General features: G+C 41.7%; 2 protein-coding genes across 7 annotated transcripts; both read left to right on the top strand.

The window, feature by feature from the left end:
* Window positions 1–557: 557 nt before the first annotated feature.
* fam135a (family with sequence similarity 135 member A) lies at window positions 558–15,203 on the top strand. 3 transcript variants are annotated; one of them, XM_080481290.1, is made up of 21 exons: window positions 558–810; window positions 2,576–2,706; window positions 3,330–3,409; window positions 4,019–4,158; window positions 4,829–4,899; window positions 5,003–5,176; window positions 5,330–5,456; window positions 6,501–6,654; window positions 7,205–7,282; window positions 7,679–7,728; window positions 8,884–9,039; window positions 9,158–9,231; window positions 9,384–9,538; window positions 9,643–11,587; window positions 11,718–11,878; window positions 11,965–12,056; window positions 12,186–12,283; window positions 12,662–12,813; window positions 12,935–13,045; window positions 13,135–13,248; window positions 14,070–15,203. In XM_080481290.1, the coding sequence occupies exons 2-21, from the start codon at window positions 2,630–2,632 to the stop codon at window positions 14,273–14,275; spliced, it is 4,215 nt and encodes a 1,404-aa protein (XP_080337416.1). In that variant the 5' UTR covers window positions 558–810; window positions 2,576–2,629; the 3' UTR covers window positions 14,276–15,203. The 3 variants fall into 3 exon arrangements, with proteins under 3 accessions (XP_080337416.1, XP_080337417.1, XP_080337415.1); XM_080481289.1 differs by having other exon boundaries at window positions 729–810; window positions 2,621–2,706; XM_080481291.1 differs by lacking the exon at window positions 7,205–7,282 and having other exon boundaries at window positions 562–810.
* Window positions 15,204–16,360: 1,157 nt separating this feature from the next.
* LOC308120545 (FERM domain-containing protein 6) lies at window positions 16,361–26,809 on the top strand. Of its 4 annotated transcripts, none has more exons than XM_080481194.1 (14): window positions 16,361–16,530; window positions 19,300–19,498; window positions 19,648–19,738; window positions 21,273–21,352; window positions 21,519–21,595; window positions 21,712–21,907; window positions 22,027–22,182; window positions 22,631–22,696; window positions 23,132–23,200; window positions 23,303–23,477; window positions 24,034–24,318; window positions 24,944–25,075; window positions 25,389–25,459; window positions 25,552–26,804. In XM_080481194.1, exons 2-14 carry the CDS (start codon window positions 19,421–19,423, stop codon window positions 25,840–25,842), a joined length of 1,767 nt encoding a protein of 588 aa, XP_080337320.1. In that variant the 5' UTR covers window positions 16,361–16,530; window positions 19,300–19,420; the 3' UTR covers window positions 25,843–26,804. The 4 variants fall into 4 exon arrangements, with proteins under 4 accessions (XP_080337320.1, XP_080337321.1, XP_080337323.1 ...); XM_080481195.1 differs by having other exon boundaries at window positions 16,371–16,530; window positions 19,300–19,511; XM_080481197.1 differs by having other exon boundaries at window positions 16,388–16,530; window positions 25,367–25,459; window positions 25,552–26,809.
* Window positions 26,810–27,096: the final 287 nt, after the last annotated feature.

Raw genomic sequence — 27,096 nt, 5'->3', positions numbered from 1 at the left:
TTATCCGCACAGACATTTAAAAAGAAGGCTATTTGAAACTATGGTATGGCGATAAGTCGAGATAAACATTTCTCCCCAAATATAACATGTACAAAAATCAGGATTTTGTTCTCATGGAAAACATGTAACCTAACCTGGACATAATTACCGATTAAAAATAGGCATGTAAAAATAACTACATGGACTGTGACAGGTGGAAGTGGAACAACAAACTGAATCTAGAGCAACGCCAGCTGTTCAGCCAACTTTATTTATTGTGTGTGGTTTTTGACGTAAGAAAAATGTATCGAGGATGAAAACAGATGGACTTTTGAAAGTCATTTGATTCACCTGTGTATGAGCTAAGGTCATGTGGAATTATTATTATTATTATTATTATTATTATTATTATTATTATTATTATTATTATTATTATTATTATTATAGTTATTATTATCATCAGCATCATCATTATTATTATTATTATTAATAATTGTGCTGAACGTTGTTTCGCTCCTTGGCGATGTCTCAGTGTTGCGTGTCGTCGGCTGCGCCTCTGGTATTTGCAGTTACCGCGCAGTTGGATGTTGGTGAGCGTTCAGCTGCTGTCAGCTCTTCGGATTGAGACCAGTTAGCTCGGCTCTCTGAGCGAACACTCTCCGCAGAGGCGGCCACACGTCCAGGCGTCCGTCGGCATCCGTCTGTGGTTGTTTCTACTATCAAGGGAGTGAAGTACTCAGGAGAGTTGCGCTTTCTGCCACAGCGAAAAGACGGCCAGACGACTGAGACCGGGGGTTAGCTTGTGGCTAACGTTAGCTCGCCAGCGCAATGGTGAGTAGCATTAGCATAACTGTGCGGCTAATGTTACCCCGGCGACAACTGCTCGGTGGGTGGATAACTTTTACTCTTCGCTCTCTCGCAATCAATGGACACTTTTTTTTTTTTTTTTTTTTTGGTCGGTCTAATCCAAGAATGTTATCCCCGAGCCGAATGTTTCCCGATCTTCTTTGTGGGCCTTGAGGAAAATGTTTAGTAGCTTGCCACCTGTAACCGAGATTCAGCTTGTTTCTCTCCTCATTATAGTGACATTAAAAACACCCAACTGGCTGTAAAGTCAGACTGTTGTTTTTAACTACTGTGTGTCAGGATGGGGTGTTAGCTGTTGTCATTGTTGTAAAAAGGGAATCTGTAAGGGCAAGCTGGTGCCTGCCCAGGCCTTACCTTTATATACTGTTAACATGATTACAACATGCTTCATTTCTACTTTCACTAAGGTGTCTTAAGTACAAGTTGCAGCTCCTGCTGCCAGGAGTCGTTTTTACTAGAGATCAATATTTTATTTGGTGTTTTTTTCCTCTATTAAAAAAAACAACCAAATGTTAGTTTTTGTGTGAGGTTGAACCAATACTTTAGTGGGTGTGTGTCTGTTGAGGCCAACTCATCTGACTGCTTTATGAGACCAGCATTCCGGCCAGTCAACATCTCACTACACCTATAAATATAATCTTTATTAATAAGATGTAAGGACAGTCTTCTTGTCTAAAGACTGAACCTGATTAACCAGTTGCTCCCATTATGACCCATGAACTCGACACGAGCCCTGGACAGTTGTGTAAACATTTACTTGCCTTGTGCATTACACGCGATGCTGCAGAAGCTGTTTTGTCTGTGTCATGTTCCCCATGTCATTACTGCAGCTCTTGCAACTTTGTTATGAAGTAGGCTCAACAGAGGCACCTGTCACCGAGTTGGCTGCTGATTCAGCTCACCCCAAATTATGTTTGGTTGCTTGATTCAGCTGAGTTGGAGAATTGTCTTTCAAACACAGGACTTATTATCACCTTTTCAATGTAGCAGAAACGTTCTCCTCGCTCAGTTTGAGGCGTCTGTGTGAGTCAGGTCAGATTCGCTGCAGCCTTTTGTGTTTTGCCGGTTTTCTCCTGCACAATGCTGTTCTGTCTCCACCAAATGATTTATTCATTTCATACATGACTAATTTAGGGAGCGTCTGTATAATTATTTTTGCCAGTTCTATTTTGTTTCCGCAACGGCTGAATTTAGCTATATGACCTTTTCTTTAATTAGGCCTAAATAAATCTTGACTTATAAATGTTTCCCCCTATGACAAGGAAGGCTGTGTTTATTTCCAACACTACCAATTGATGTTATTGTGTTCCAGGCCTATTTTCTTTGCATTGATGATCATTGTAGAATCAATTACCCAGCTACATTGATTCTAGAGATTAAACTGCTAACAAATTCTGTCCAGAAGACAAGATGCCTCCTAACGTTTGTAAAAACGTATCTACATATAGCTTAGATCAAATGCACTGTTGAGCCTGACCTTGTGACTGTATTATTGCTGCCCCCACCCACATGATCCCTTCACATATTTTTTAAGTTGATAGGATTTATCTGAAGCTTTGAATGACTTTGAGATTAGCGCTACGGTTTTTCTATTTAATACATAGCTATTTAATCCTAGTTCAATTTGATCAAGTACAAAGGTTGTTTTTTTTTTTTTTTTTTTAAGCAAACTGGAATAGTTAGTCCATTTGTGTTGCAGAAATCATGAATTAGATCCTGTTCCCGGCAGGCCCACAGGTGTGTCCTAGATGATGTATGGCATCTCTGCCTGTAGACGCCCAAGATGACTGAAGTCCAGGCCACAGTGGAGTTTTCTGTGGAGCTTCACAAGTTCTACAATGTGGACCTGTTCCAAAGAGGGTGAGTTTGTCTTACAAACATAGTCCTCTGTGACTAATTGGTCTTGTTTATTTTGAGCATACAGTACAAATTGTTGTATCCAAGCTGCAATTTGGAGACAACAATTTTACTGCACTTGAATATGCTAAACAAACAGTGCTTCACTATAATGCATTATATAACAGAAATTAGATGTACATTTTTGGCCTAATCAAGTATGTCGATGCCTTGTACTACATCATATATCCCATCAAATCAACTCTGATTAACATCCAGCTTCATGCGAGTAATTTCAAAATGTCGTAATTCGCGGGAGACAACAGTAGTAAAATGTCATGTTTCTATTAAGTGTTCAACATCTGGAAATAGGTTTTTACAGCAGCAGTGTGATGATACTCCTGCTCATTGGTCCTGATGCATCAGTGCTTTAAATGCTGACGTTTACTACTTGATTGACTGCAAAAGAAAGTGCTCATTACTCATTTATGAAAGGTGTAGTGTCTTTTTACAAGTGGAAGCACTTGTAGCCAACCGGTGCGGTTTATTGTTCTTTGACAAAGCCTCTAGTGATATCCAGGGCTCTGGCAATAGTGACAGTCTTCCACAGCATTGCTACTCTTTAACAGATTTGTATTCATTTCCAGGTTCTACCAGATGCGTGCCAGTCTGAAGGTGCCACCACGTGTCCCACACAAAGTAGAGACCAGTCTGCTTCACCCGGGAGGTGAATTGCTTTTTAAAGATCTGTATAGTGCAAACTGTACAACATTGTTTAGTGTCTCTCGCTAAATGTGGTTGAGATTGAATCAAATATCTTTACACTTCTAGTGGAGTTGCATGTTTGGACGGATTTTCAAACTCTCAGATAATGAGGTTGTTTTCAGGGAAAAGTGCAGATTTACGTATTGTTTTGTTGGCTGAGAGCTCTTAGTACACTGCTTTTTCTCATAAGGCCACTCCTTGTTTCGAGTGTTTCTCCAAGGCTTTGTGCATATGCCTCAGCCCCTCAGGAACCTGCACTGCTCCTTTCACACAAAGCCCAATTCTTTGTTTCATAAATAAATAACATCATCAAGCAGCCACCTAATTCCAATCCTTAAATATTCTATTTTCCAGTTTGTGGACTTTTAACTTTTCTTTGATTGTGTACAAAAGAAACAATTCCACTTTTGATAATGACTTAGTGATGTTGTCAGATTGTTCCTGACAGTTTAAAAGATGACCTTCACCTTCCTGGTGGTTCTGATGTCTTTTCTGTGGGTTATACAACGCATAGATTTTTTGGGGGGGTAAATTCACTCATTTCTTCCTCCTCCTCAATACATTCTCGAAGGCTCCGATCTGGCTTTTCCTGCTTCAGTCCAAGATGATGTCATATGCAGCAAAACTTTCCAAATCCTGTACAAGAATGAAGAGGTTGTGGTCAACGATGTCCTTCTCTTCAAAGTCATGATGCTGCTGGATGAGAAAAAGGCAAGTTGAAATGTTTTTTGCAGTTTTCCTTTTTAAAATATGCAGGTGATTCCTCTGCTTTGCCTGTTTGACATGAGGTATGTGCAGATTAAATGCAAATTCTCCAAGAATATTATTGCATTTGTTTGACAGTTGAATATAGTCAGCATAGCCGTGTCGGTTGTGTTTTCTTGGATATGTCCCACAGTCTTGTGTGCAGAATTGGTATGGAAAGCAGTAGGTGGGAAACTTTCTTTGGGAAAATATTGTTTGTACCTTCCTCATACACCCATACAATCACAGTTTTACAGGCCATAAGCGCCGTGCACCTGAGAAACATTGCTGAAATCTAAAATTGTTTACTCGCTTTTTTCTTACTTGCTCCCAAGCGACACACCTGTCAGGGTGAATATGTTTGTTGTTGGTTCTGCTTTGAAGTGTATTCATTTTGGGGGGGGGGGGGAAGCCCTGCATCAGGAATGTGGGGTTTCCATTGTTGTAGCAGGATGCAGTGGCCTCGTTTTAGCCAGCTGCAGTGTCTATGGGGCATAGGTCACAACGATGAAGGCCTTCAAAATTCACTAACCTCATAAGAGCCCATATCTTTTCTAGAAAATGTGTTTATGGTCATCCCGTATTTTTGCACTTAAATTCTCAATCATCTGGTTACACTGTTTTTAATCATTCTTAGGTGGAGGAGTCCCTCAATGACATGGATTTCCAGCTCTTCTTGGATTTATATTTCACAGATGGTGATTACACGTAGGTGTTGCGATATTTTAACTGCATACGCAGTTTTGTCCAAGTCTCTCATGTTGAAAAGCAAGTACTTTAATTGTCCTCCCTTGCTGTGTAATTTCTACAGGCCAGATGACCCCAGCTCTCTTCAGAATATCAGCGGGCGCTCACTTCGATTGCACTTTAGCCTTCAGCGAGGCATCCACCAACATGTCAATGTCATGTTTGACTACTTCCACCTGTCTGTCATCTCTGTAGCTATCCATGCATCCCTTGTGGCACTACATCAACCCCTTATCAGGTAAGAGAAGAGGAGAAGGCTCCTTCACGCTGAGTATTTATCATGCGAGCTTCAGTCAAAGTCTGTGTTGAAGTAGAGACAAGTTGTTTCAATGTACCTCGGGATAATCTTGTGAGGATTTCCGGAGTTTGATTTCAGTGTGTGTTTGACTAGTTTCCCTCGGCCGGTGAAAACCACATGGCTTAACCGCAACGCCCCAGCTCAGAGTAAGGACTCTGTCATCCCTCCTCTGGAAAATGTGGTTTTTGGCAGCAGTTATGTCAAGCAAGTATCACCAGATGTAAGTAAAGCCATTGTAAAGCATTGAGCATGTCTTTGTGCATTTGTTGTGTCATTTCTTATGTTCTCAATGTATTAATAATCTAAAATTACCAGATCCTCATAGAGTCTGACATAAATCTTGTATTGCATAAGTTATGTAATTCAACTTTGATTGTTTCACTATTATTAGAGAACAATGCTTAAAGTAACAAAGCCATTTGATGCAGGGAGCTTGCCAGTGAAGCAGGCTTTAATTATTACATGGTCATGACTGAAGTCACAGAATTTACAAGCTCTACATCTCAACAGAGTGGTTTGTTACAGTCATTGCATTTGAAGCATGGGGCGATGTGTCAGGCAGTTAATAGCCGGGGCAAATAAAAAAGAAAAGCCTCTCAGAGCACTGTCACATTAAGCCAGGAATACTTTGCCTGCTGCGATAGAGAAAGGTGGCCAACTAGCTCTTCCCCCGAGATGCAGCCCTGTAAATGTAGCCCAATCATTCAGGCACAACAGAAGCAATGTCTCTCCTTGATGTATTACTGAAGAGCAGCTTGGGAATTACAACAGATCGGCGACTTTTGATTTCTCTACAGGGAGTTGTACTAAAGCCACAGTGAAGCATTTACACGTTATTTCACAAAAGATGGATGTCCACAAGTAATTGGCAGGTTGTTTTTTATTTAATTTGTATTACTGGCCATATTACTATTGGAAGTATTAGCTACAGGGTGTACAATTTAAACAGTGCCCTCCACTGGAGAGTTATTCTGCTGTAAATTCCTCAGAGTGAAAGTACACAATAATAAGATAAAATAATATTTTGTTTACATTTTGTTACTCATCACTAAGTGTGTAGTTTCAATGCATATTAAATTATTGATCCGAGCCTGAGGAAAACAAAAACAATTGAACGTTAGTGTGAGGTTATGTCGGATCCTAAATTATTATTTTTATGTAGTAGTAGTAGTAGTAGTTGTAGGAGAGTGGTTATATTGGTAGTTATACAGGTTTATGGTTGACAGCACCTGTAGCCTGTAACCTGTGTGTTTTGTGGTTTCAGGGCAGGACATTCCTGGTTTCTGACCCCTGTCTGCAGCATGCCTTCAGTTTGCACCATACACTTTGTTCCAATCTCCTCACAGCCTACCAGGGACTCTTTGGATACTTCACCTCCATTACCAAGGACCTGCCCTCCTCACATCGTATGGAACTAGGTATGCTGCCTCGTGGCTACACATCAGCTCAGGTTGAGTGTGAGTTAACAAGTAGTTTTCACGTAATATAATCCTAAATCCCAGATTCCCAGTCATATGACTTTTTATTTTATTTTTATTTTTTTTCTTCTTCATGATATACCATCTCATTATTTAACTTTCATTGGGAGTTTGTATTTTTTGTTTTCAGCATCTGTGTTGGTTGCATGTAAAGTTTGTTTTGTTCATATGCCATTTCCCCCAGTCCCTACACATATCACCATATTCAGCTATTCAAAGAGACCTGGCAAACACCAACCTACCATGCTGTTTCAGTGAATCCAAATGTGATTCACTAATCTTAACTCAATATTGTTTTGTTTTTTTTGACGAAACTATACTTGCATTCAAGCAAAAAGTCAGTAAACATTCATATATATATAAAGACTCTCAAACCTAAGTGATTGTTGTCACTAAACCAATTTCACTTGGATGAGTAGATCTTTACTCATCTTCGCTAACTAAGTAATATATGAGAGGTTAAATATGCCATTATGTGCAATCTTACTAGCAAAGCCCAGCATGCAAGTCCTATATGAGAGAGTACTCAGAAGACCCTATCCCCGAAGTCAGAGGCACGTCTACATAGGTATGTCCCGATCATTGCCGTACCTCCAATCAACTTGCTTTTCTCTCCCTTTTCCTCCGCTGCGTTTTTCTTCTTGCACAAGCAGTCATGCCCTCTGTTTTCCTTCTTCTTCTTTTTTTCTTTTCTTTTTTTAGCGACGCAAGACTTAAATTGCTGTCATGTTATGTTATCTTTTCCCTATGTACACTCATCCCTTTCTTCCATCTGTAGAACTAAGCCTTTGCTGAGACTTTCATAACTGTTAACTCTCTGTGGTCATGCCATACTAAAAATACTTTTAACTCTACTGCTGTCTGACACAACTTTAATGTGGTCACAGGCTCTTTAAAAATTGTAAGATGTAGTAATGACTTGTAGCAATTAATCTATGTGGCACTGTTTGCCCTCCCTCCTCAGAACAACTTGACTTGGAGGCCCGTCTGTCTGAGCTATGTGAACAAGTTAAGGTAGGTCCCGTTTGGTGCCGTGTTCAGTTGCCAGTGAAAATACGGAGAGGAAGTAACAAGTCTGCCGCAACACTGAAGTGGTGCCTACTTAATGAAAACGCTAAATGGAAATATCGCTGAATTTTAACCTCGGGACAAGTGTGTGAAATTGAGATTTATTGTACGTGCCAATGCACAGTATATTAGTGTCTTTGATTTGTATCTGGATGTAGCCTCCTCAGGAAAAAAATGAAGTCTGCATTTTTTTTCATTTCAGCAAGGAGTATAGTAGTGGCAACAGTTATTATCAAGTGATAATGAAGTGCACAGAGAACTAAACTAGTCGGTAGTGAGAATTTTTAATTAATACCTGCTGAATTAAGGTGTGTCATCAAATTACAGAGAGGATATGTCACTGAATGCAGATAATGGAATGAAAACAGACAGAAAACCAGATGTTTCATCATGTATAGTACAATGGTATTTAAAAGAACTGGTTATTAGATTATGTGTTCATTTTTAGTGGTGGGGGCCCAGATCCTTGTGATTCAGCCCCCCCCCCCCCTTGGAGTTACAGTAATAGAAAATGTTTTGCAATGCTGCTGTTGAGTAATGTAGGTTTCGAGAGATAATGGTGAGACATCAAGTGCCTCTTGTATGTTCCTGTCTATTGCACTTGTTTCCAAATATAGCTGTTTATGGTAAGTTAGAGAGTGGCTGGTTGGTGCAGCAGTTTTAGCACGGTGGCTTGGGCTATTCAGTCAGCGCAACAGTTTTCTGGCTCTCTGAGTCTGCGTGGGTGACCATGCTCCTGAGTATTCTGACTTCTTTTACAACCTGAAAACAGGCAAGTTAAGGTCATCTTTGACTCTCAATTGCCCTCAAGTATGAATGTGTGTGTGGGTTGTTGGTTGTGTATCTCTTAGTGTTGGTCATTTGATAGAGTAGCGACCTCTCCAAGGTTTACTTTGCGTTTTGCATGTCATCTGGAGGGATAATCTCTCGCTCTATGTGATCATAACTTGAGTAAAAAAAGGTTAAATCAAGGATTGAACTTAATTTGATGCCAAATATAACTGACTGAGTTTATTTCTTTTTGCAGAACAAAATTATTTAGACTTCATTTGTTCTTCTAAACCTTTTGTTGGGCGGTCTGTGTCTTCGTTCTTTCAACAGAAAGCTGAGTCCCCTGACGAGCTGGCTGAACTCGTAAATATGAACCTGGCTCAGCTTTGTTCTCTGCTCATGGCACTCTGGGGGCAATTCCTGGAGGTTGTGTCGCTGCAGGAGCACGTTGCTGCTCTGCTTGCGATGGAGCACCACACACTAAGAGTATGTTCAATTTGTTGAATCATCTGCAAACCGTTCAACGATCATAGTTGTTGTTTGAGCTGAAAAGCATTAAATATCTGTAATATTGTCTGAATCTTATACGTTAATGTCATTATAGGTAAGGCGATTTGCTGAGGCTTTCTTTTGTCTCGAACATCCAAGGCAATCAGCATTGGCATATCAAGAGTTACAGTAAGTTATACTGGCACATTTGTCTTGATTGTGAAATATGTGGTTGGTGATATCAAGTCTGGACCTGTTCAAACTTGCCACAAATACTATAGCTCAAGTTTGTTTTTCAGTGTGTTTTACTATCTCATTTACTTCTTCCATTCCCTCATCAGTGCTCACAGTCACCAACAGATGACTAACGCCATCAAGAGCTCCAGCTACTTTCTGTCTTTGCCGCCGCTTCCAGTGGAGTGTGCTGAGCTGGACGGTGATGTCAGCTCCCTGCCGATCATCTTTGAGGATAGATATCTAGATTCTATCACTGAAGGTGTGCACAACAGTATTGCTGCACTGCTGGGTATACATGCTCATTGACTGTTTTCTGAAAACCAAGTAACTCTTTTCTTTTCTTCTCCTTGTTTCGTGTGAAAGATCGCGATGGACCGTGGCTGGGCATGCACAATACAAGGGCTGGCTCCGTTAACAGTAAATCAGACAAGCCCAGTGCCAAGGACTGCAGTGCAGCTGCCAGCCCCATACCTGAGTCACGATGTGGCCCCATGGATAACACCTGGCCAGACAACTATGATCCACCACCTAAGTCTAAAGGAAAGTCGGTCAAATTGAAGAAAAACTCAAAGACTGATAACTCCAAGAAGTTGATCAGACAGGGATCTAAGGACTCGGTTGTGTTGGTGGGCTATAAGAACCTCAAGGCTCCTTACAGCAACAGCAGCGCAAAGTACAAGGAAGAAGAAGCTCCCCTCAACCAAGTCGGGGAACGAGATACCGTGCAGCAAGAACCAAGTGGTTGTTCAAGGACTAATGCCAGTTCTGTTTTTGACTCTGGTGCCACAGCAGCACATTCTGGAAATCGTGCTGATGATGCTATGACAGATGACAATATAGCTACGGCTGCTTGTCAGAAATCTATTTTCAAAAATCCTCCAACATTGGATACATTAAATGATCCCCAGGCGGGTACTGGGGCTGTTGGTTCATGCAACCAACCTATTCTAAAAGAAGGACAAATGGACAAACTGTCACAATGGCCTTCTGGGCTAAAGCAGATTGAGGTGAAACCAAATTTAAAGGACCCTTACCAAGGTGATAAAGTAATGGTTCTTTTACCGTATGCGCACGATCAACTTAGTCTTAGTACTAATTTCCCTGGAATCATGCAGACAAACCTTTGTGACTCACAACAGCCACAGCTTGCTGATTCTTTGTTCGATCGAGCCGGGAGAGAAGCTGCACAGCGCAGCCAGTCCCCTTTAGTCTCAGTACAGGTAAAGAGTGATTGTATCAGGCTGCCAGATGCAGGAGCCCCCAGTGCCTCGTCTCGCCTCTCAGACTCCGGTATCGAGAGTGAGCCCAGCTCCTTTGCCACTCAACTTGCTCCAGGACCACAGATGTATGGGGGGCCCAGCATCTTTGAATCGGGTGTCGCTGCCCCACAGCCTGATAGGACCCTCCCTAGCGTTGCACCACGGCCTGGTCAACAAAGTGCAGTGCAAAAGCCAAGTGGGGCAGGAGAGATTCTGATCCCAGAAAATGCCAGTGTTGTGAGTGGAGTCCAGTCCTCTCTCACGTCTATCAATTCTTTGCCTTCGGATGACGAGGGTGAAGGCTCCTCTAGAGGATCCAGTGGAGCAGAAGTGCGAGGCAGAAAGTCCAGTGTCTTGGTGCAGGAGCAGAGTGTAGCATTTACTGGGGATCACACCACGAGAGCCGATGTGGCTTCTATCCCTGACTGTGCTATGGGTGACTCGCAATGCAAAAAGCCTGCGTCTGACTCGGAAACAGATTCCAAATTAATAGGCATGTCTGATTTTGGACTAGAGGACACAGCGAGCTTGGGGACTGTGAAGGAATCTGGTAGTGAACCGCACACCACCTGCCCCTCCAGTAACTCTGCTACCAGCAGCACTGACCTGGTAAAACGCGGGATGGTAGAAAACTACTTTGGCTCGTGCTCAAGTACAGATGCGTCTGAGATCAGCCCTGTAGAAACATCTGCGATCACTTTGGGAATGCAGCCAGGACCACCGGCTGAAGAGGATGAGGACGAGACGGAGCATGAGATGATCGAGAACGGCTATTATGAGGAGGGTGATGGCTACGCTTTTGTTAATGGTGTTGCAAATGACGAGCCAGCTGCGGCCGGGGAAGCAGCCGCTCCAGATACAACTCTTCTCTTTGAACAGCTTGGTATCGGATACCCCCATGAAAAAACGGATTTATCCAAAGCTCCCGTTTGCGCTAATCCTGCCTCCAGCAGCGCCGGCCATAGTTTAGGAAGACCATCTCTTTCCTCCACCACCCTTTCTTCCAGCCTCAAGTGGTATGAGTGTGCACCCACACCACAGATGAAAGCGTGAGTCATCTTTCAAATTTTTCTCAAGTCCACCTAATGTTATCCTCAATGCACACATTCATCATATTTCACACATTGCAAATGAATATCCGTCTCTCTTTTTTTTATTTTTTTCATTATTAATGTGCAGATTTATCAAGGCTAAGGAAGATATGAAGCAGCTAAGGCTCCCTGGGTTCTTGTACAGTGAGGTGCCTGAGCTGGCATCCACTGTGCCTTATTTCAGTCTGGAGGAGGATGAAAGCTGTGAGGAAGGAATCCATCTCATAGTGTGTGTCCACGGCCTCGACGGTACGAAGGCTTCCTCTAGTATTATTCCTACGATCATCTTGTCCACCTTATGAGGAATATTGAAGTACTATTTTCCGATGCTGCAGGTAACAGCGCAGACTTGAGGTTGGTGAAGACGTACCTAGAGCTTGGACTGCCTGGTGCTCGTATAGACTTCCTCATGTCCGAGAGGAATCAGGCAAGTGGATAATCTTTTCTTAGATTAAGTGGTCATCAGATTAATGTCTTTGAGCCTCCTGAAACTGCTATGAATCCAGCGCCCCGTGGAGCATCCTTGGCCTTGACTTAATCCTTGTTTCATCACCAGAATGACACCTTTGCTGACTTTGAGTCCATGACCGATCGGCTGCTGGACGAAATAATCCAGTACATTCAGATATACAGCCTGACAGTGTCAAAGATAAGGTAACGTGACTCGTTCTGTCCAAGCTTTGGCAACTAAATGTTCAAAGGAAAACCAGTTTTTCATGTCTTAATGTGCTCAGGCCATAAGTCGGTGACTCATCTGGCATGTTGAAATAAAGCCACAGTGAACAGGATTTTACTTGAGTCAATATAGTCACACCATGAAGAGACTGTAATATAATATTCAGTCTCTTTTAGAGCTCACTGACAGAAAATGCAGCATAACCTGTTACTGGAACACTTTTGCTCTCCACAAGCTTAAACATCCGTGTTGACGTCCCGCTATCAGCCTGTTTTTGTTGGTGTGTAACTGATAGAAAATGTGTCAGAGCTGATTTTCATTTTTTCTGTCTGTGTTGTTGTATTCCTTGTTTTCAGTTTTGTGGGCCATTCTTTGGGGAATCTTATAGTTCGCTCCGTGTTGACCAGGCCCAGGTTTAAGTGTTACCTCAGCAGGCTCCACACCTTCCTTTCTCTGTCTGGACCTCACCTGGGAACTCTGTATAACAGCTCTGCTCTGGTCAACACAGGTGAATTCACACATTCTACTTATTTTTCTTACAGTCAGCTAACTGCTGATTGCAGTTACTGTTCTCAGTCGACTGCCGCAGCACTGCGTCCTGTGAAATTACTATTAAACATTGTTTTCAGGCCTGTGGTTCATGCAGAAGTGGAAAAAGTCTGGTTCACTGCTGCAGCTGACGTGCCGCGATCACTCCGATCCCCGCCAAACTTTCCTCTACAAGCTCAGCAAGAAGTCTGGTGAGCACGGCTGTTTACCGAACAGTTCAAGCTGGCGATTTGGAACACGTGATTGTGAATATAACTTTCCTGTCCTTCCGCACTTTTAGGTCTGCAGTTTTTCCGAAATGTGGTGCTGGTGGGGTCACTGCAGGATCGCTACGTCCCCTATCATTCTGCTCGAATAGAGATGTGCAAAACTGCGTTAAAGGACAAACAAACAGGTGAGTGGAAGCAGGTCCTGTGATTTGGCAGGAACAGCAGCCTTCAGTAAACTCAACCTTGTACTGACGCTAAATTGAGGCAAGCAGAATGAACCGTGTTCTCAGGACGTTGACATTCTCTACTGATGGGGTGTCACCCATGTGAGGACATTTCCTCTTGATGACAACTTCTAATTCGTTTTAATGCGTTTTCTTCCTGTTGGATCAATTTTCAGCTTTTTGTTTTAGAAATTGATCTAGTGTTCTTACTTGTTTAATTTCATTTAAGTATTATATTGCTGCTCCTGTTTTCTGATTATAGCACTGTACAAATGTGTTTGGCAAGAGTGACAAACTGTTGCAAATTTAAAACTCAACAATAAAAGTGAAAATAAAAATGTAAATCTCTTAACACAATGCAAAGTGAATATATGTAATTGAAGTTAGTGTCTAATGTGACCCACTTGTACCAAAAAAGGCATCGAGGTAAATTTGCAGACAAGCCTAAGGAATTGTTCATGGAGTTAATTTCAGACACCTTTCAGAAGTGACTCCAGATCTTCTGAGGACTCGTGCTATTCTGTTTTGTCATGTAATCTCCAATGGACTTCATATGATTGAACTCAGAACTCTGTGGGGCCATACCAGTACTCACATGACTCCTAATTTGTCTTTTGTATTACATTATTTAATAACATGAATCTATCATTTTGTTAAGAAGAAAAAAAATACATATCAGCATTTGGACAACAATAATTTTTTTAAAGTGAAAGTCTTTCCACACTTGAGGAATATGAATATAACTCGTGTGCCGTCTCCCGTTGAACTTTTGCCTGCACCAGGTCCTGTGTATGCTGAGATGATCGAGAACCTGCTGCTGCCAGTCCTTCAGAACAAAGACTGTAATCTAGTGCGATATGATGTCATTCATGCCCTGCCCAACACGGCCAACTCTCTCATCGGCCGGGCCGCCCACATCGCCGTCCTGGATTCTGAGATCTTCCTGGAGAAGTTCTTCCTCGTTGCAGGTCTCAAGTTCTTTCAGTAGACTTGTGGAGGAATCGGACACTTGGACAACGAGCATGTGGCGCTAATACCTCACTGCACCTAATGTATTCTGATCGCTGTATCTAGATGATTTCTTGGTTTTTGGATATATGAAATTTTCAAGTGCATACGAACAAAATTAACTTCTTTTCATGTTTGTATTGGAAACGTGGGGTATTGAATGAAACCATTTTTATTTTTCTACTACCATTTTTTTTAAAACATGTTTTTTGTGTGATTGGGAACTTGTTTACTGTATACTATATTTTCAGTGTTATTTATGTTTCGAATTTGTATTATTTCACTCCCAAGTCATCAAATTATTTTTAGATGCTGAACTGGAAACGTAGCTGCTACAAAAAAAAATGAAAAGGCCGTTTTGATGAGCTGACCCAAGTTAAGTCTGCACATAGTTCCCTCACTGTCGCAAATGTATTTTCCACCAATTAAAAAAAAAAGAAAAAACTAAACACTGCATTGATTTGCACCACAACTACATTTTACAAGCTTTTGTACTGAGAAATGGTCATTTGTACAAGTTGCTTTTTTATCAACAATTTTCCATCATTTTTAAAAGCAAGGGAAGGCATTTGAAAAAGGATTGTTGCTCAAATCTTGCAGCTTTGTTCTAAATCTTTTATGCTGTTCTTTGCCATTGCAGCATTCTGCACAACATTTACCCAGCCTGGTGTTGGGAGAGTTAAAGCTTTGCCTACAACATGACATTTTATTATAGGGGTTTCCAAAAAAAAAAACCCATCCATTTAGCAAAAGCACATGTAGGTGTTATGGACTTGTTTCATTAAAAGTATTTGCTTTGATGAATATTTATGTTTAAATAGGAAAGTACTGGTTGGAATTAAGAAATGTTTCCCGGACAGTTGTTTATATATCGACATAATCTACCATTAAATATAACTAAAATGATTATTGCTGTTTTTGTTTCGTTTGTTTTTTGCTGACATTTACACTTATGAACAGCTTGTATTTTCATTTCAACCTCCCCAATAATTAACTGCATTTCTCTTCTAGTTTATGGTTCAATATTTGTTAATCGTTTGGTGGTGTTTTGTTTTTGCAGTGAAACAAATGGCCCTGTAGGTGGCAGTGTCAACATTTTTAGATGTTTCTCCTTCAACCTTCTGTATATGCTGGGATCTTCACTTTATAAATGTTAAGTGTGAGTAGGTTTGATCCCATGTTTAAATGCAAAAAATTGTTTAATGGGTAGTTGTGCTCATTGTTACAGAAAGAATGTCTGACAAAGTTTGTAAAGGTCTATACTTTTCCAGATAGTGATGGAAAGGCACACTTTTTTTCTACCTCAACAACATATCCTGACAGAGTAGTGCAATGTCTATGGTAAGCTGAATGACACTGAAAATATTACATTAATATTATTTCTCTTGAAAATGTTGAAAACCCTAAACAGACTTGTCATCCAGTGTTGCTTTAAGCAGTGATCTCCAGTGATTTGTAAAAACATTACTGTCAAACTAAACAGTGGCGGACTCATCCACATCAGCAGGATTACTTTAGACTCTAAAAGGTCTTACGGCTTGGTATGGCATGTTAGATTTGACAACTTCAGAGTAGGCAAAGCCTCTGGGCTCCCTGAGATTTCTAACTGGTTCCCCCCAAAAACATCCCAGACACAAGTTTGGGAAACAGCAGTGCAGGCCATCCGGGAAACAGGAAATCATTTGAGAGAAAGCCTGTTGCTCAAACTCCTGAAAATTGTCAGAAATTTAGATAAGGTTCAAGCAATTCCAGGAAAACCCTGTGATCTGTTGTTACACTCGCTGGTACCACCGCAAGAAAAGCCAAACTTTTCTGCTGGGATGTCGACATTTGCGTGACTCACTGCACTACACAGAAATGAGGGGTGCCTGTTCTGTCTAATTAGAAGTTTTCGACAATAGTATACATAATGGATTTTATAAAGTGTTTATTTAGTTTATACGAATGGCATCCAACTAGAAATAACGACAGGAAAAGGCCTGGCAGCATTGTGAACACTTCTAACATGAATACCTTTAAAGTATTCCACCCCTACAACTTTCCTAAATGGTACGGCTCGCTGGTTGGGCTTCGGTCTAGTTGAAGCGGAGTTCACAGAAGCTTTAACTGAAGAGGGCGAGAAATCTGATGCTCTCCTCACTCCTCTAATGTTTCTGCTCGGATAACAAGCAAAGCTGACTTTAAATACGACTGAAGACAACCTGCGAGTGTCGTTTCACCTCTTATACCGAGACAGTAAGTATTTGCTGCATGTTTCTAACTCGCTAAATGAGCCGTCAGAGTTTGTGATGCACTTGTTGCGCTCCCATAAATACACGCCCATAAAACTTCCTTTTGACTTGTCGCTCACTCATAAAGCCTCCATTTAACCTAAAGGGTGTTAAATAGCACGGTTTTTTTTTCACATTTCTATCACCACTGAAGCACATTAAGTTTCAGAAATGCTTAAACATGTGTCTCATTGTATTGTTTTAAAGTTGGATTGAGCCTACTGGCTGCACCCCCCCCCCTCCGTTGTTCATCCAGACAACCCCCCCCCCCCCCCCCCCCTCCTCTTCCTCTCCCTGGTCTTCTTGTATGGTTTTAGCGGGCAGTGGAGGGGGTCCCTGATGTTGTCTTTCCACCAGCCAGCAGTGTGCTCAGAAGCAGGGATTATAACAGTCTTGCAGTGGAATTAAAGCATACAGATGGCTGCTCTCATGTGACGCCAGGTTTCCCCCTGCTCAGCAACATGGGGGATGTCTGGAGACGTCAGTCACTTTGAACTGATGGTGAACTTGTTTAGTTGACAGATTGCAGATCTAGTGCATTTTACATATCTCGTTTAAGTTCATGTGATCTGTCTTCATTAACTTTTCAAGATTCAAGCATGTAATTGCACACTGCAGATACTTTTTTGCAAATTATTTACAACATTTAAGGGAAATTTGATAATTGTTTTGCAAGTATAGTGTAGCTGTAAATATTTCGTCTCCAGAATGAATGTTGGTTCTTTTTGTGGTCTGATTGCTTTCCATATAAACTATGCTGTGTTTTATCCATCCATCCATCCATCCATCCATCCATCCATTCATACTGCTTTATCCAACTCAGTCCTTGCTGACTATATGAGCAACATCGGGAAACGCACTGGACAGTTCACCAGTCGATCACAGGGGAAACACAAAGGGACAGGCAGTCGCTCACTTTCACAACTACATGGAATTTAGTCTGACTAAGTAAATGGTGAAATACTAAAGGGATTTCACTTATATAGCGCTTTTGCACCACTTGAGCAGTCCCCAAAGCGCTTCACACTGTTAATCACGTCCACCCATTCACACTCCAGGAGAGGCGGCTGCCATGCAAAAGGTGCTCAGTCCATCCAATGGGAGCAGTTTGAGGTTCAGCGTCTTGCTCAAGGACACTTCCAGGAAAATCGAACCTGCAACATCCCCATTGAGAGATGACCACTCTACCAACCATGCCCCAGCCGCCCCATAATTAACCTTAAATTGGCATCATTTTTCTTCTTCTAATTTTCCAAAATCAAGAAAAAGAAACTAAAATTGAACATGCAATTGTTCCCGTGTGTCATCAGTTTTAAGATGTAGCTGACATTTTAGTACTCTCACCAACCAGAGTGTCAATCTACTCTGCTCTCTACAATTAGAATGATTCATGCATCCATTAATTTTCTAAACTTGCAAGGGGTGAGAATCCAAATGACTTGGCAGTGGGCAAAATGGCCAGAGTGAATAAGGCTTTTGTGGGGGGAACAAAAAAAAAAAAAGGCAAGTTTTATTCATACAGAATCAGCATTAAAAAGGTATTCATGGTTCTGTTGAGAGAATGTACCATTTGCTACGCTTCCAGTGCACAGATACAGTTGAGTGTGACAATGTCATAAATGAGTTGGATGTTGAAGTTACAGGAATTTCAGGTTTTCTTCATTCTGTTGACACCCAAATGTCAGTGAGACCATGTTTGAACACGTCTGAAAATCACATTTGGTATGACAAATGTTTTACACAATGAGCCCCGAGCATTTACTGAGAAACCTTCCACATAAATGCGAACAGCATTTCTGCATATGTTTGATGTTCTTGTTTTTTAAAAATGACAAAGGTCTTCCGCTTCTGGTGCTTTTACTGGAACGCTGAACTGCTTGAGCGTTCAATGTGCAATGACACAAACAAGACGGTTTGGAAAGGAAAACTTGAAGACAGTTGGTACAAGAGCAGACTGCTTCACTTCCCGATCACTTGTTTTTCTCTTTTTTTTTTTTTCTTCGTTTGTGGTTATCTTCCAGAGCAGGATTGAGGGGATCAGAGTTGGCGGCCAGCAGTAATTAACCTGATTAATCGATTCTTAGACGTTAATCAGATGAGCCTAGTACCAGTTGGGGCTTTGGGTCAACATCGCAGGGCCAGTTTCAGGTGGAGCTTTGAGTTAGACTGCTTTGCACGTGTTCATATGTCCACAGTTATGTGTCGCGTGACATGCAATAACCTTAAAAAAAAAAAAAAGAGAGGCACGGGTGTTTATCTGAAGGTTTGCATTTAATGCCTTTTACTTGGATTTGATGTAAGCTTGGTTGAGTTTCCTAATTATTTCACTCTATTGTTGACTGAAGATTTAAGTTGTATTTTTTATCAAGATGGAATACCTTCCGTAACTTATTATATTCACTTTTGGGATGCTCCCACTCCAAGTTATTTAGAGAAATTGTAAAAATGTCCTTTTAAGATGGGACAGACATGATTAGTTAATCCTGTTGTGGGATAATGGGACAGATTCATGTACTTAAGTCTGAGAACGGGATTTGTTTTCTTTTCTGTGCCTGATTGACAGCATGTGAACGTTTGTCATATAATTCTATAATTGGGGCAAAGTATTTAGATTTTGTTGTCCATCCAGACACATACAGATTCAGTTGTTTTCACTGTGTGTATTAAACAACTTATCAATCTTTTTTTTTTTTTTTAATGCTTATCTCACTGTTATGTCATCTTATCTTTTTAGATGCAGTATGGATGACGCGCCCAGGGCACTGATAACAAAGTGAGCGATATAAGAAGCACAGACAGAAACTGAAAGACTTCAACACCGAGAGCGCTTCCCGCAGACGTACACACAAGACGTCATGTCCACCTCGATAAAGCAGGAGAGAACAATTTGTGTTCTACTCCCCAACAAAGACCAGCTGGACATCGCTGTCGGGGTGAGTGTTAAAGGTATCTTGACTATCACCAACGATTCACAGATGGTCACAGTTCTGCGTGCAAGCTTTTTAGAGTTGCGTGGCGCAGGTTTGTCCAGTGCCAGCGCATGTTTGAATGCAGCCTCGTGTGTCTCCCTCACCCATTCCAGCTAAAGTCCACTGGGCAGGATGTTTTTAACCGTGTGGCAGAGATTCTTGGAGTCAAAGAGCTGCATTTCTTCGGCTTCACAGTGGTCAGAGGTGAGTTCAGGCCATCAACCTGAAATAACTCTTCACTCTAAAGCACAGCGTCTGCAAAGCATTGAGGAATCGGCTCCCTGAGAGACACGAGTGCAGGACTTTCTAAGGTCTTTCATGTTAACGGATGTTTGCATGTCTGGGCAGTAAAATCAGTGGTTGACTAGTTCAGTTCATGTCTTAAATACATTCTATACTAAATCTGGGACATTTTTATACACAAAATTAAAATAAATGTTTTGCTTGTCTTGTTTAACTGCAAATTTAATTTTATCAGCAATGGAAGAGTTTATATAACCATATAACAAAAGATCATTTGCCTCAACATTCCGCAAAATATGCAAATTTAAGCAGGTGTTTTGTATTCAAGCTCACCTCACAGAGCTTGAATCCCATTTCAGTCCTCACTATCTAGGCAAGATCCGACATCTCCCGGTCCACCAGATATTTCCCCCCACTTAGAGGCCTGCCCAACACTTTGAACACCGCTGCCCTTGCTTACACATTGGTATTAAGGGAAGCGCCAAAAGATTCAAAGCACTGCATTTCAGCACCCTCACAATGGAGTAGTTTATATAATGTTTTAGGAGCACTGGGGAGCATTTCACTGGGCAAAAAGAAGATCTCTCGGCTTTTCAGTCTGCATAACTAAGTGGTGTAATCCACTTTAACGACTGAACAAAGTCCTAAACTTTCTATTTTCTTGTGTCCGTCTTGTACAAATATGTTGAAATGAGTCGGTAATCTTGTGTGGCTCGCCGCTTGAACAGGCAGGCTTTTGTTTTTGTGGTGTTTGGCGATCGCTTAGGCCTGGATTCCTGCAATATTAACTTCATCAAGCCTGGAATGCCCCCTTGCATTCCTCTACTTCACTGAGGAGGGGTGGATTGATGATGGGAAGGGGAGAATGGGAGTGGAGGCGAAGAGGGGGGGGGGGGGACTCGTCATGATACAGGCTGCCTTACTCAACTCTTACTCAAAGGCCTCAATGAGGGATGAGAGGTGAAGGAGGTGGAATGAGTCAGAGAGGGGATGAGGCCGACTGAAAGAGGAGATGGATGGTTGAAGGAGCAGATTGTGAAACGGCATGGTGAGCGTGATTTGACTAGGCAAAGTTGAACAAAGGCGATAAGGCCGATCAGTTGGAAAATGCCTCTGTCATGACTCACAGGCGCAGGCGGAGAATGATACCACATCCCCCCATGATCCCCCCGGTGCAAGTTGCAAACAATTTGTAATGCAGATTAAACAGTGAGATGAAGATAAATATGTTACACTGAATTCATCTTCTCATTTCTCCACATTCCTGTGAAACCGCACAGCTTGTCGTCGCGGCATTTGATCTGCAGCTTAAATAAGAAGATAAATACATTCCCATTGGCATTGTTGTATAGCTTCCCCGTAGCCTCATTCACAAACGGAAGAACAAGGGCTTTTTTCTTTTACCCTAATGAATCCCATTGTTGGGCAGATTTTACGCTCGGTTACATTATTGTTTTGTTTCTCCCCGTTGTCTGATCGTCTTTCTCCGTCGCAGACAATGAGCACATATTCCTGGACATGGAGGAGAGGCTGACCAAGTACTTTCCGAAGGAGTGGAAGCAGGACCCGGTGAAGGTAAAGCTGAGTAATGCACCGAACTTCAGCTGAGAAGTTGATTGATCTGAACCATGTTAATGCATGTCATTTAATTAGAAGGGGAAACAGTTCAGTGGCCTATTTGTCAGTGCCTTTTTATTTAGCATGACAAAAAGATGCTGACATATTTATTTTTTTTGTCCAGGGATTACAGAAGAGACCATTGCCTCTCGTGCTTTGCCTTAAAGTCCAATACTACGTGGAGAATGGTCGACTCATTTGGTACGTTCTTTTGTTCGTCTTCTCACCGCTGCACAAGCTTCTTTTTTTTTTCTTTTTTTTTTTTAACTTGTCAATCTTTTTTTTGCTAAATGAATCTTTGTTGTTTACGGGTCCAGTGAACGAAAGGCCCGGCATCTTTACTACTCTGACCTGCGGGAGCGAGTGCTTCGCTCGGAGTGCCGCCAGCAGGAGGAGGTGTACTTCCAGCTGGCAGGTTACGCCCTGCAGGCTGACCTCGGTGACCACCCGCTGCCAAGGGGGGGTATGGAGGTCGCCCCTTACTTTGAACCTAAGGAATACTTTCCCCCCTGGGTAGGTAACATCATTTAACAGCCACATTTAAAAAAACGTATCAAATGGGAACCATTCTGAATGATACCACCTTACAAAGCTTCAGAGGTGGAATCTCATTTGTTCCTTTCCTCCTGCAGATCATAGCTAAACGTGGCGTCAACTATCTCCTCTGCCATGGACCCAAAGTGCACCAGGAGCTGTGGGGCATGTCGGCTCGGGACGCCATCCTTCACTTTATCAGAGAGTCCTGTCAACTGGAAGACGTCCCCGTCAGGTTCTACAGACTGCAAAAGGTCAATTCTGGTTACATTGATTTGAATGGACTTTTCCTGTAGTCTAACATGAAGAAAACATGCAAATCAACCCAAGCTTGAACTAGTTTACGCTGAACTGTTGTATGACAGAAATGGATTTCTGGTTTTCGGTGCTCTTGCAGTTCTACACTATCACAGAGATTGTCAGTTTGGCTTCGATCCATGCCGAACTAACAACTGTGGGGCAATTATGTAACCCCTCCACCCATTCCAGTTTCTTGTCCTCCCAATTTTGAAAATCACCCATCAGTGATATTGTGAAGGCTGGCCCATCCGTTGCGTAATGCGCTATCACATTAAGTTTAGTTGTGAGCATCAGGTCGGTGCTTCCCCAGTGAACTCAGCGTGGGGAGTCGAACTGTGAAGCGGCTATGTTATCTGAGCCTTTCAGACGCCTCTCTCACATCTCATCATTCGTTTTGTCCAGGACAAAAAGGAGGACAGAGGAACAGCGCTGCTCGGTCTGACTCTGCGAGGAATGCAGGTTTATCAGGTGCGTGCACGTGCGAGCGTGTTATTGATGTACAGTTTTTTTTGTGTGTCAGCACGTACAGAATGTACACGGCGGGGGGAATCTGCCTTTGCTCAAAGATTTGGTCTCTGTATCTGTAGTCCTCTAAAGACGTCCGCCTGGATGTGAGAGGAATGTGTGGGATTGCCACTAACAGCAGTCCATCAGTAGATTGGAGCCGCCCGCCGTGCCTGTCAGTTGTTTGATCCGTCCATCAGGGGCCATCTGGGGGATTAGCTCTTCTTGCCTGGCTGGTTTAAAAGCCAACAGACCGTGAGATATCTCGGGATGCTGCCGGCTTCCTCAAGGTCCAGACGGCTCCAAAAAAAACAGATTATTGATTGCAAATGTTGAAATACAAGTGAAGTGGGTTACAAGTCTGGATATTTTCTAATGTGTTTCTGTTGTTGCTCGTAGGAAGCGAACAACGTGCGACAGCTGCTCTATGACTTCCCCTGGTTCAACGTGGGGCGTCTTACCTTTCTGGTATACCAATTTGCATTCTCTCTTAACGATTAAGTGGCATCCTCGTAATTTTTTAATGAGCTTTAGCTACGTACACCGAGTATAACATGCTGGCTCTCCCAGGGCAAGAAATTTGAGATCCAGCCAGATGGCCTGCCGTCGGCGAGGAAGCTGGTTTATTACACCGGGTCATCGTTTCGCTCTCGCCACCTCCTCCTGCACCTGAGCAGCAGCCACCAGCTCTACCTCAGCCTTCAGCCTGCACTCAAACACCTTCGCCAGCTCGAGGAAAGCAAAGGTAAAGGAAGGCGGAAGCAATTACACAGACAGAATGAGCGCCAGCGATAATTACAGTTTGGTTTGGGGCCACGTCGACTCAGTGGAATACTTCTTCAGCAGAAGGGAGAACTTGAGAACAAACACCCCATCCCAAACAAAAATTAACTGTTTAAATAACACTATTGTTTCACCTCTGTGGTACTTTTGTGAAAGAACAAATTTATCTGTATGGGAGCAACTCGCAAATCGTAATGGTTTGTGTAAAGAAACAAACAAGCATAAAGTACGGATAAGCACAGTCAAATGCAAAATACATATTTTATTAATTGTGCGGATAGAATTTATTTTTCTTTTGATATGCGCCAAACTTTTTCCTTTAATTAAAACTGCATTAAACATCTTGGGACTCAGTGCAGACCAGCATCCTAAGAATATTTAGACATTATAACTCAGATCGTGTGTTCAGTGATTCACATCAGCTTCTGAACGAGTGCAGTCAATCACCATATCTCCAAATGAGCTATAATCTTTTCTCTATTGAAAGTTTTTAGAATTTTTTTATTTATTTTTTTTAGTGAAGCAGCGATACCGAGAGTCCTACATCAGCGATGACCTGGACCTGGACCCACCCGGCAGCGAAAGCAGCCCCGGTTTGTCCCGACACTCCACCAGCAGCTCCGGGATCGAGGCAGATGCTCGACAACACAGCATCTCCGCAGACATGGCCTGCATGGAGGAGGAAAGTCGGCACCGAGCAGGGAAGTGCTTCAGCTCTACAGCCAGCCGAGGCAGCTCCAGCACCTCGGGATTCGACACGGGCAGCAAGGCTCGAATGGAGGACGAAGGGTGTCCAGAGGAAGGTGAGCGGATTCACACCCCGAAGCTCCTCTCGGCTCATATTCTTTGTAAACGCTTTTGAGTACTTTCATCGTCGCCTTCCACGTTCACAGTACTGGAAACCACAAAAGTGGAAGTATGCTAATGATAATATACAGTATGTAACGGAATGAAATGTCAATATAAAGTGTTGGGTCTTTAATAAGTAATTTATCGTCGCCATCTGCTCAGGGGTTTTCAGTTGCTCCACACCATTACAGATAATTGTATACAGATTTACATTGTGCTCCCTGAGGCTGTGTATTATGCAAAACATGTTGCTCAATAAAGATAATCATGTCGTTAGTCCAATCGAATGCCTCACCTGCCCCACTACAAGCTTTATGCAATTTGATTGTGTTTTTAGTGCGTTTTAGTCGTGCTTTTGATTTTATACAGGCGCATCCTCAAATATGGAAAAATATCTGAATCATTTTTCAGATGTTTTAACTGAAGAGGCTGGAATCAATATAAAATTAAAACGTGAAATATTTTTGTTTATTTGTTGTGAGTGTAGAAATAACTGAGTGAATAAAAGTTTAAAATTATAACAGCAGTGTTATTCAGATTTCTTTTTAATAATCTGATTTGTGAAACGTATTTTTCCAGAGCTGAAAACAAATGTCGGGGGTCCAGAGGAGGTTCTTGTGGATGATCCTGAGGAAATGTTCCCACTGGCTGATCTTCTTGAAGGAGTGTCGGTGGACTGTACAGAACTGTCCTCAAATATTCTGCCATCAGGTAATTTCATTGGGTTGTTTTTTTGTTTTTTTTTTCACTTTTAATTTTAATTTTATTTTAGAATACATATGTACATTAAACACAAAACCTAACATGGAAAAACAGTAATTAAGTAGCTATGTCCTCTTATAATTGTAAGTAGTAATTGAGTCTATTTTGTTCAAGTGTCCCAGACATAAGAACAAGCAAGGTTGGGACATATCGTAACCAAAAAGAAATAATTTCATCTTAATTCAAATATTGAATTCACAAACCATTGGGCTTTAATTTTGTTTTTTTTTAATTACTTAGAAAAACTGTGTGTTATTCACAGAAATCAAAGATTGCCCCCGAGATGATGAGACAGAAACTGAAAACCCATGTGACCAACACGTGTTAAAAGAGGTCAGTCATCTGTTTTCTCTTCCTCGCGGCTTCTTTGTTTTCTTTTGGGATGTTTTCATTCTATTTATGTTTTGCTCTCGTTTCTGTTGCAGATGATGAAATCCAGGGCCCAGGTTTGTGCGGACCGGCACAGCCACAGTTTAGATGATGTCCGCCTATTCCCACCTCCGGCACCGCTGGGATCGGCGCTGCCACACGATTCCTCCCACAGCTACACGTTCGGGCTGCCAGATGCCTCAACAAACACAAAGACCTCTGTTGATCCCACTTATTACTCCCTGTTGCACAGCCAATCCAAGCCTTCTTTCTACGGCCGCAGGTCCACCAATTGCCTCTCCCTGGACATGTTGGGTGATGAGCAGTTCCTGGAATTCATCCTCTGAATGCGCCCTCTTTATTTTACAGCACAACATGGACGTCTCAGTGACGATGGTCGTTGCAGCAATGAAACTCTCTTTTCAGAACGGCTGTACTCCACATTTTTCTCCTTTCGGATTAGATGACAGAAGCGCTTCAGCAACATTTCAAAAAGTAAACACTGCATATTTATTATTGTTGTATATTGTGTAAATATTGCTTGAACTGTTCTATTGCATTTCAGCCTCTCTGAACAAAACATATCTAATCAGGTTTATTGTCTCTTGTAGAGTTCATGTTGTCACTGTCAGATTGTATGCCCTTGACATTTTTTTATAGACTTTTAAAAATCATGCAGTTTTATTGGGCATTCATAACATGTGGCTTACGTCCCTTTGTTAACCTTGTTTTTAACCAACACATCCTTTTAATAAGGAGAATCGCCGAAGCCACGAGGGTGTATCCTGCTATGTTCCTTTTCTATTTAAAATCAGATTTCATAATGAACCCTGTTTTCGTATAGTGTGCTCTGTCATGCTTTTCCTATTAGTCTTCGTCAAGAATGTAGCCACTGATGTGGAAAATTGAACCTCTTTACAGCTGGCAATGCATTCATCCAAAGCTCCTCTGTTCTATATGGTCCTCCCGTGGTCATAATTACAACAGAAAAGTATTATTTGTGTAGCACTATTTCTGTAACCACTAAGTCTATAATGAATCTGCCGTATTTTTCTATTATGTAACCCTGCCACCCAACAAAAAGGCTTGTTTTTTTATTCTATTTTTTATTCATGCATTGTCTGTTTTGGAAGTCATAATTGGTGGGCAATAGACGAGCTGTCTTTAGCCAGTGTGAGGTCAGCAGGAAAAAATGTTGGTCATTAAACTGAAACTTTTACTCTGTGCCAATATTATATCACAAAACTGCTTTTTTAAAAATCTAAACACCGTTTTTTTTTTACGTGAAAATAAATTCTTAATTCAACTGAACCCAGAAAGTTTTCTTTGTCTAACATTGTGCCACTTCTCTGTCAATATAATTCACTTATTCTATTTGACTGATGAGCAACCTACTTGGCAGCAGAAAGGGTGGTGTCAATGACATTATTATTAAAGTATCAATTTTGCTTCATGTACATTTGATGGAGGAATAAGGTTCTGACTATAGTGACTTCATATTCGTCTTTCATAATCAAATCCTGACTTCAGATCACAAAAATGCAGACTGATAAAGAATAGGATTACGTTACATCTTTTCCTGAATATGAATTATAGTGACA

Source organism: Lipophrys pholis, assembly GCF_963383615.2.
Source record: "Lipophrys pholis genome assembly, chromosome: 15".
Classification (NCBI taxonomy): Eukaryota; Metazoa; Chordata; class Actinopteri; order Blenniiformes; family Blenniidae; genus Lipophrys; species Lipophrys pholis.
This window is presented reverse-complemented; position numbering and strand designations above follow the sequence as displayed.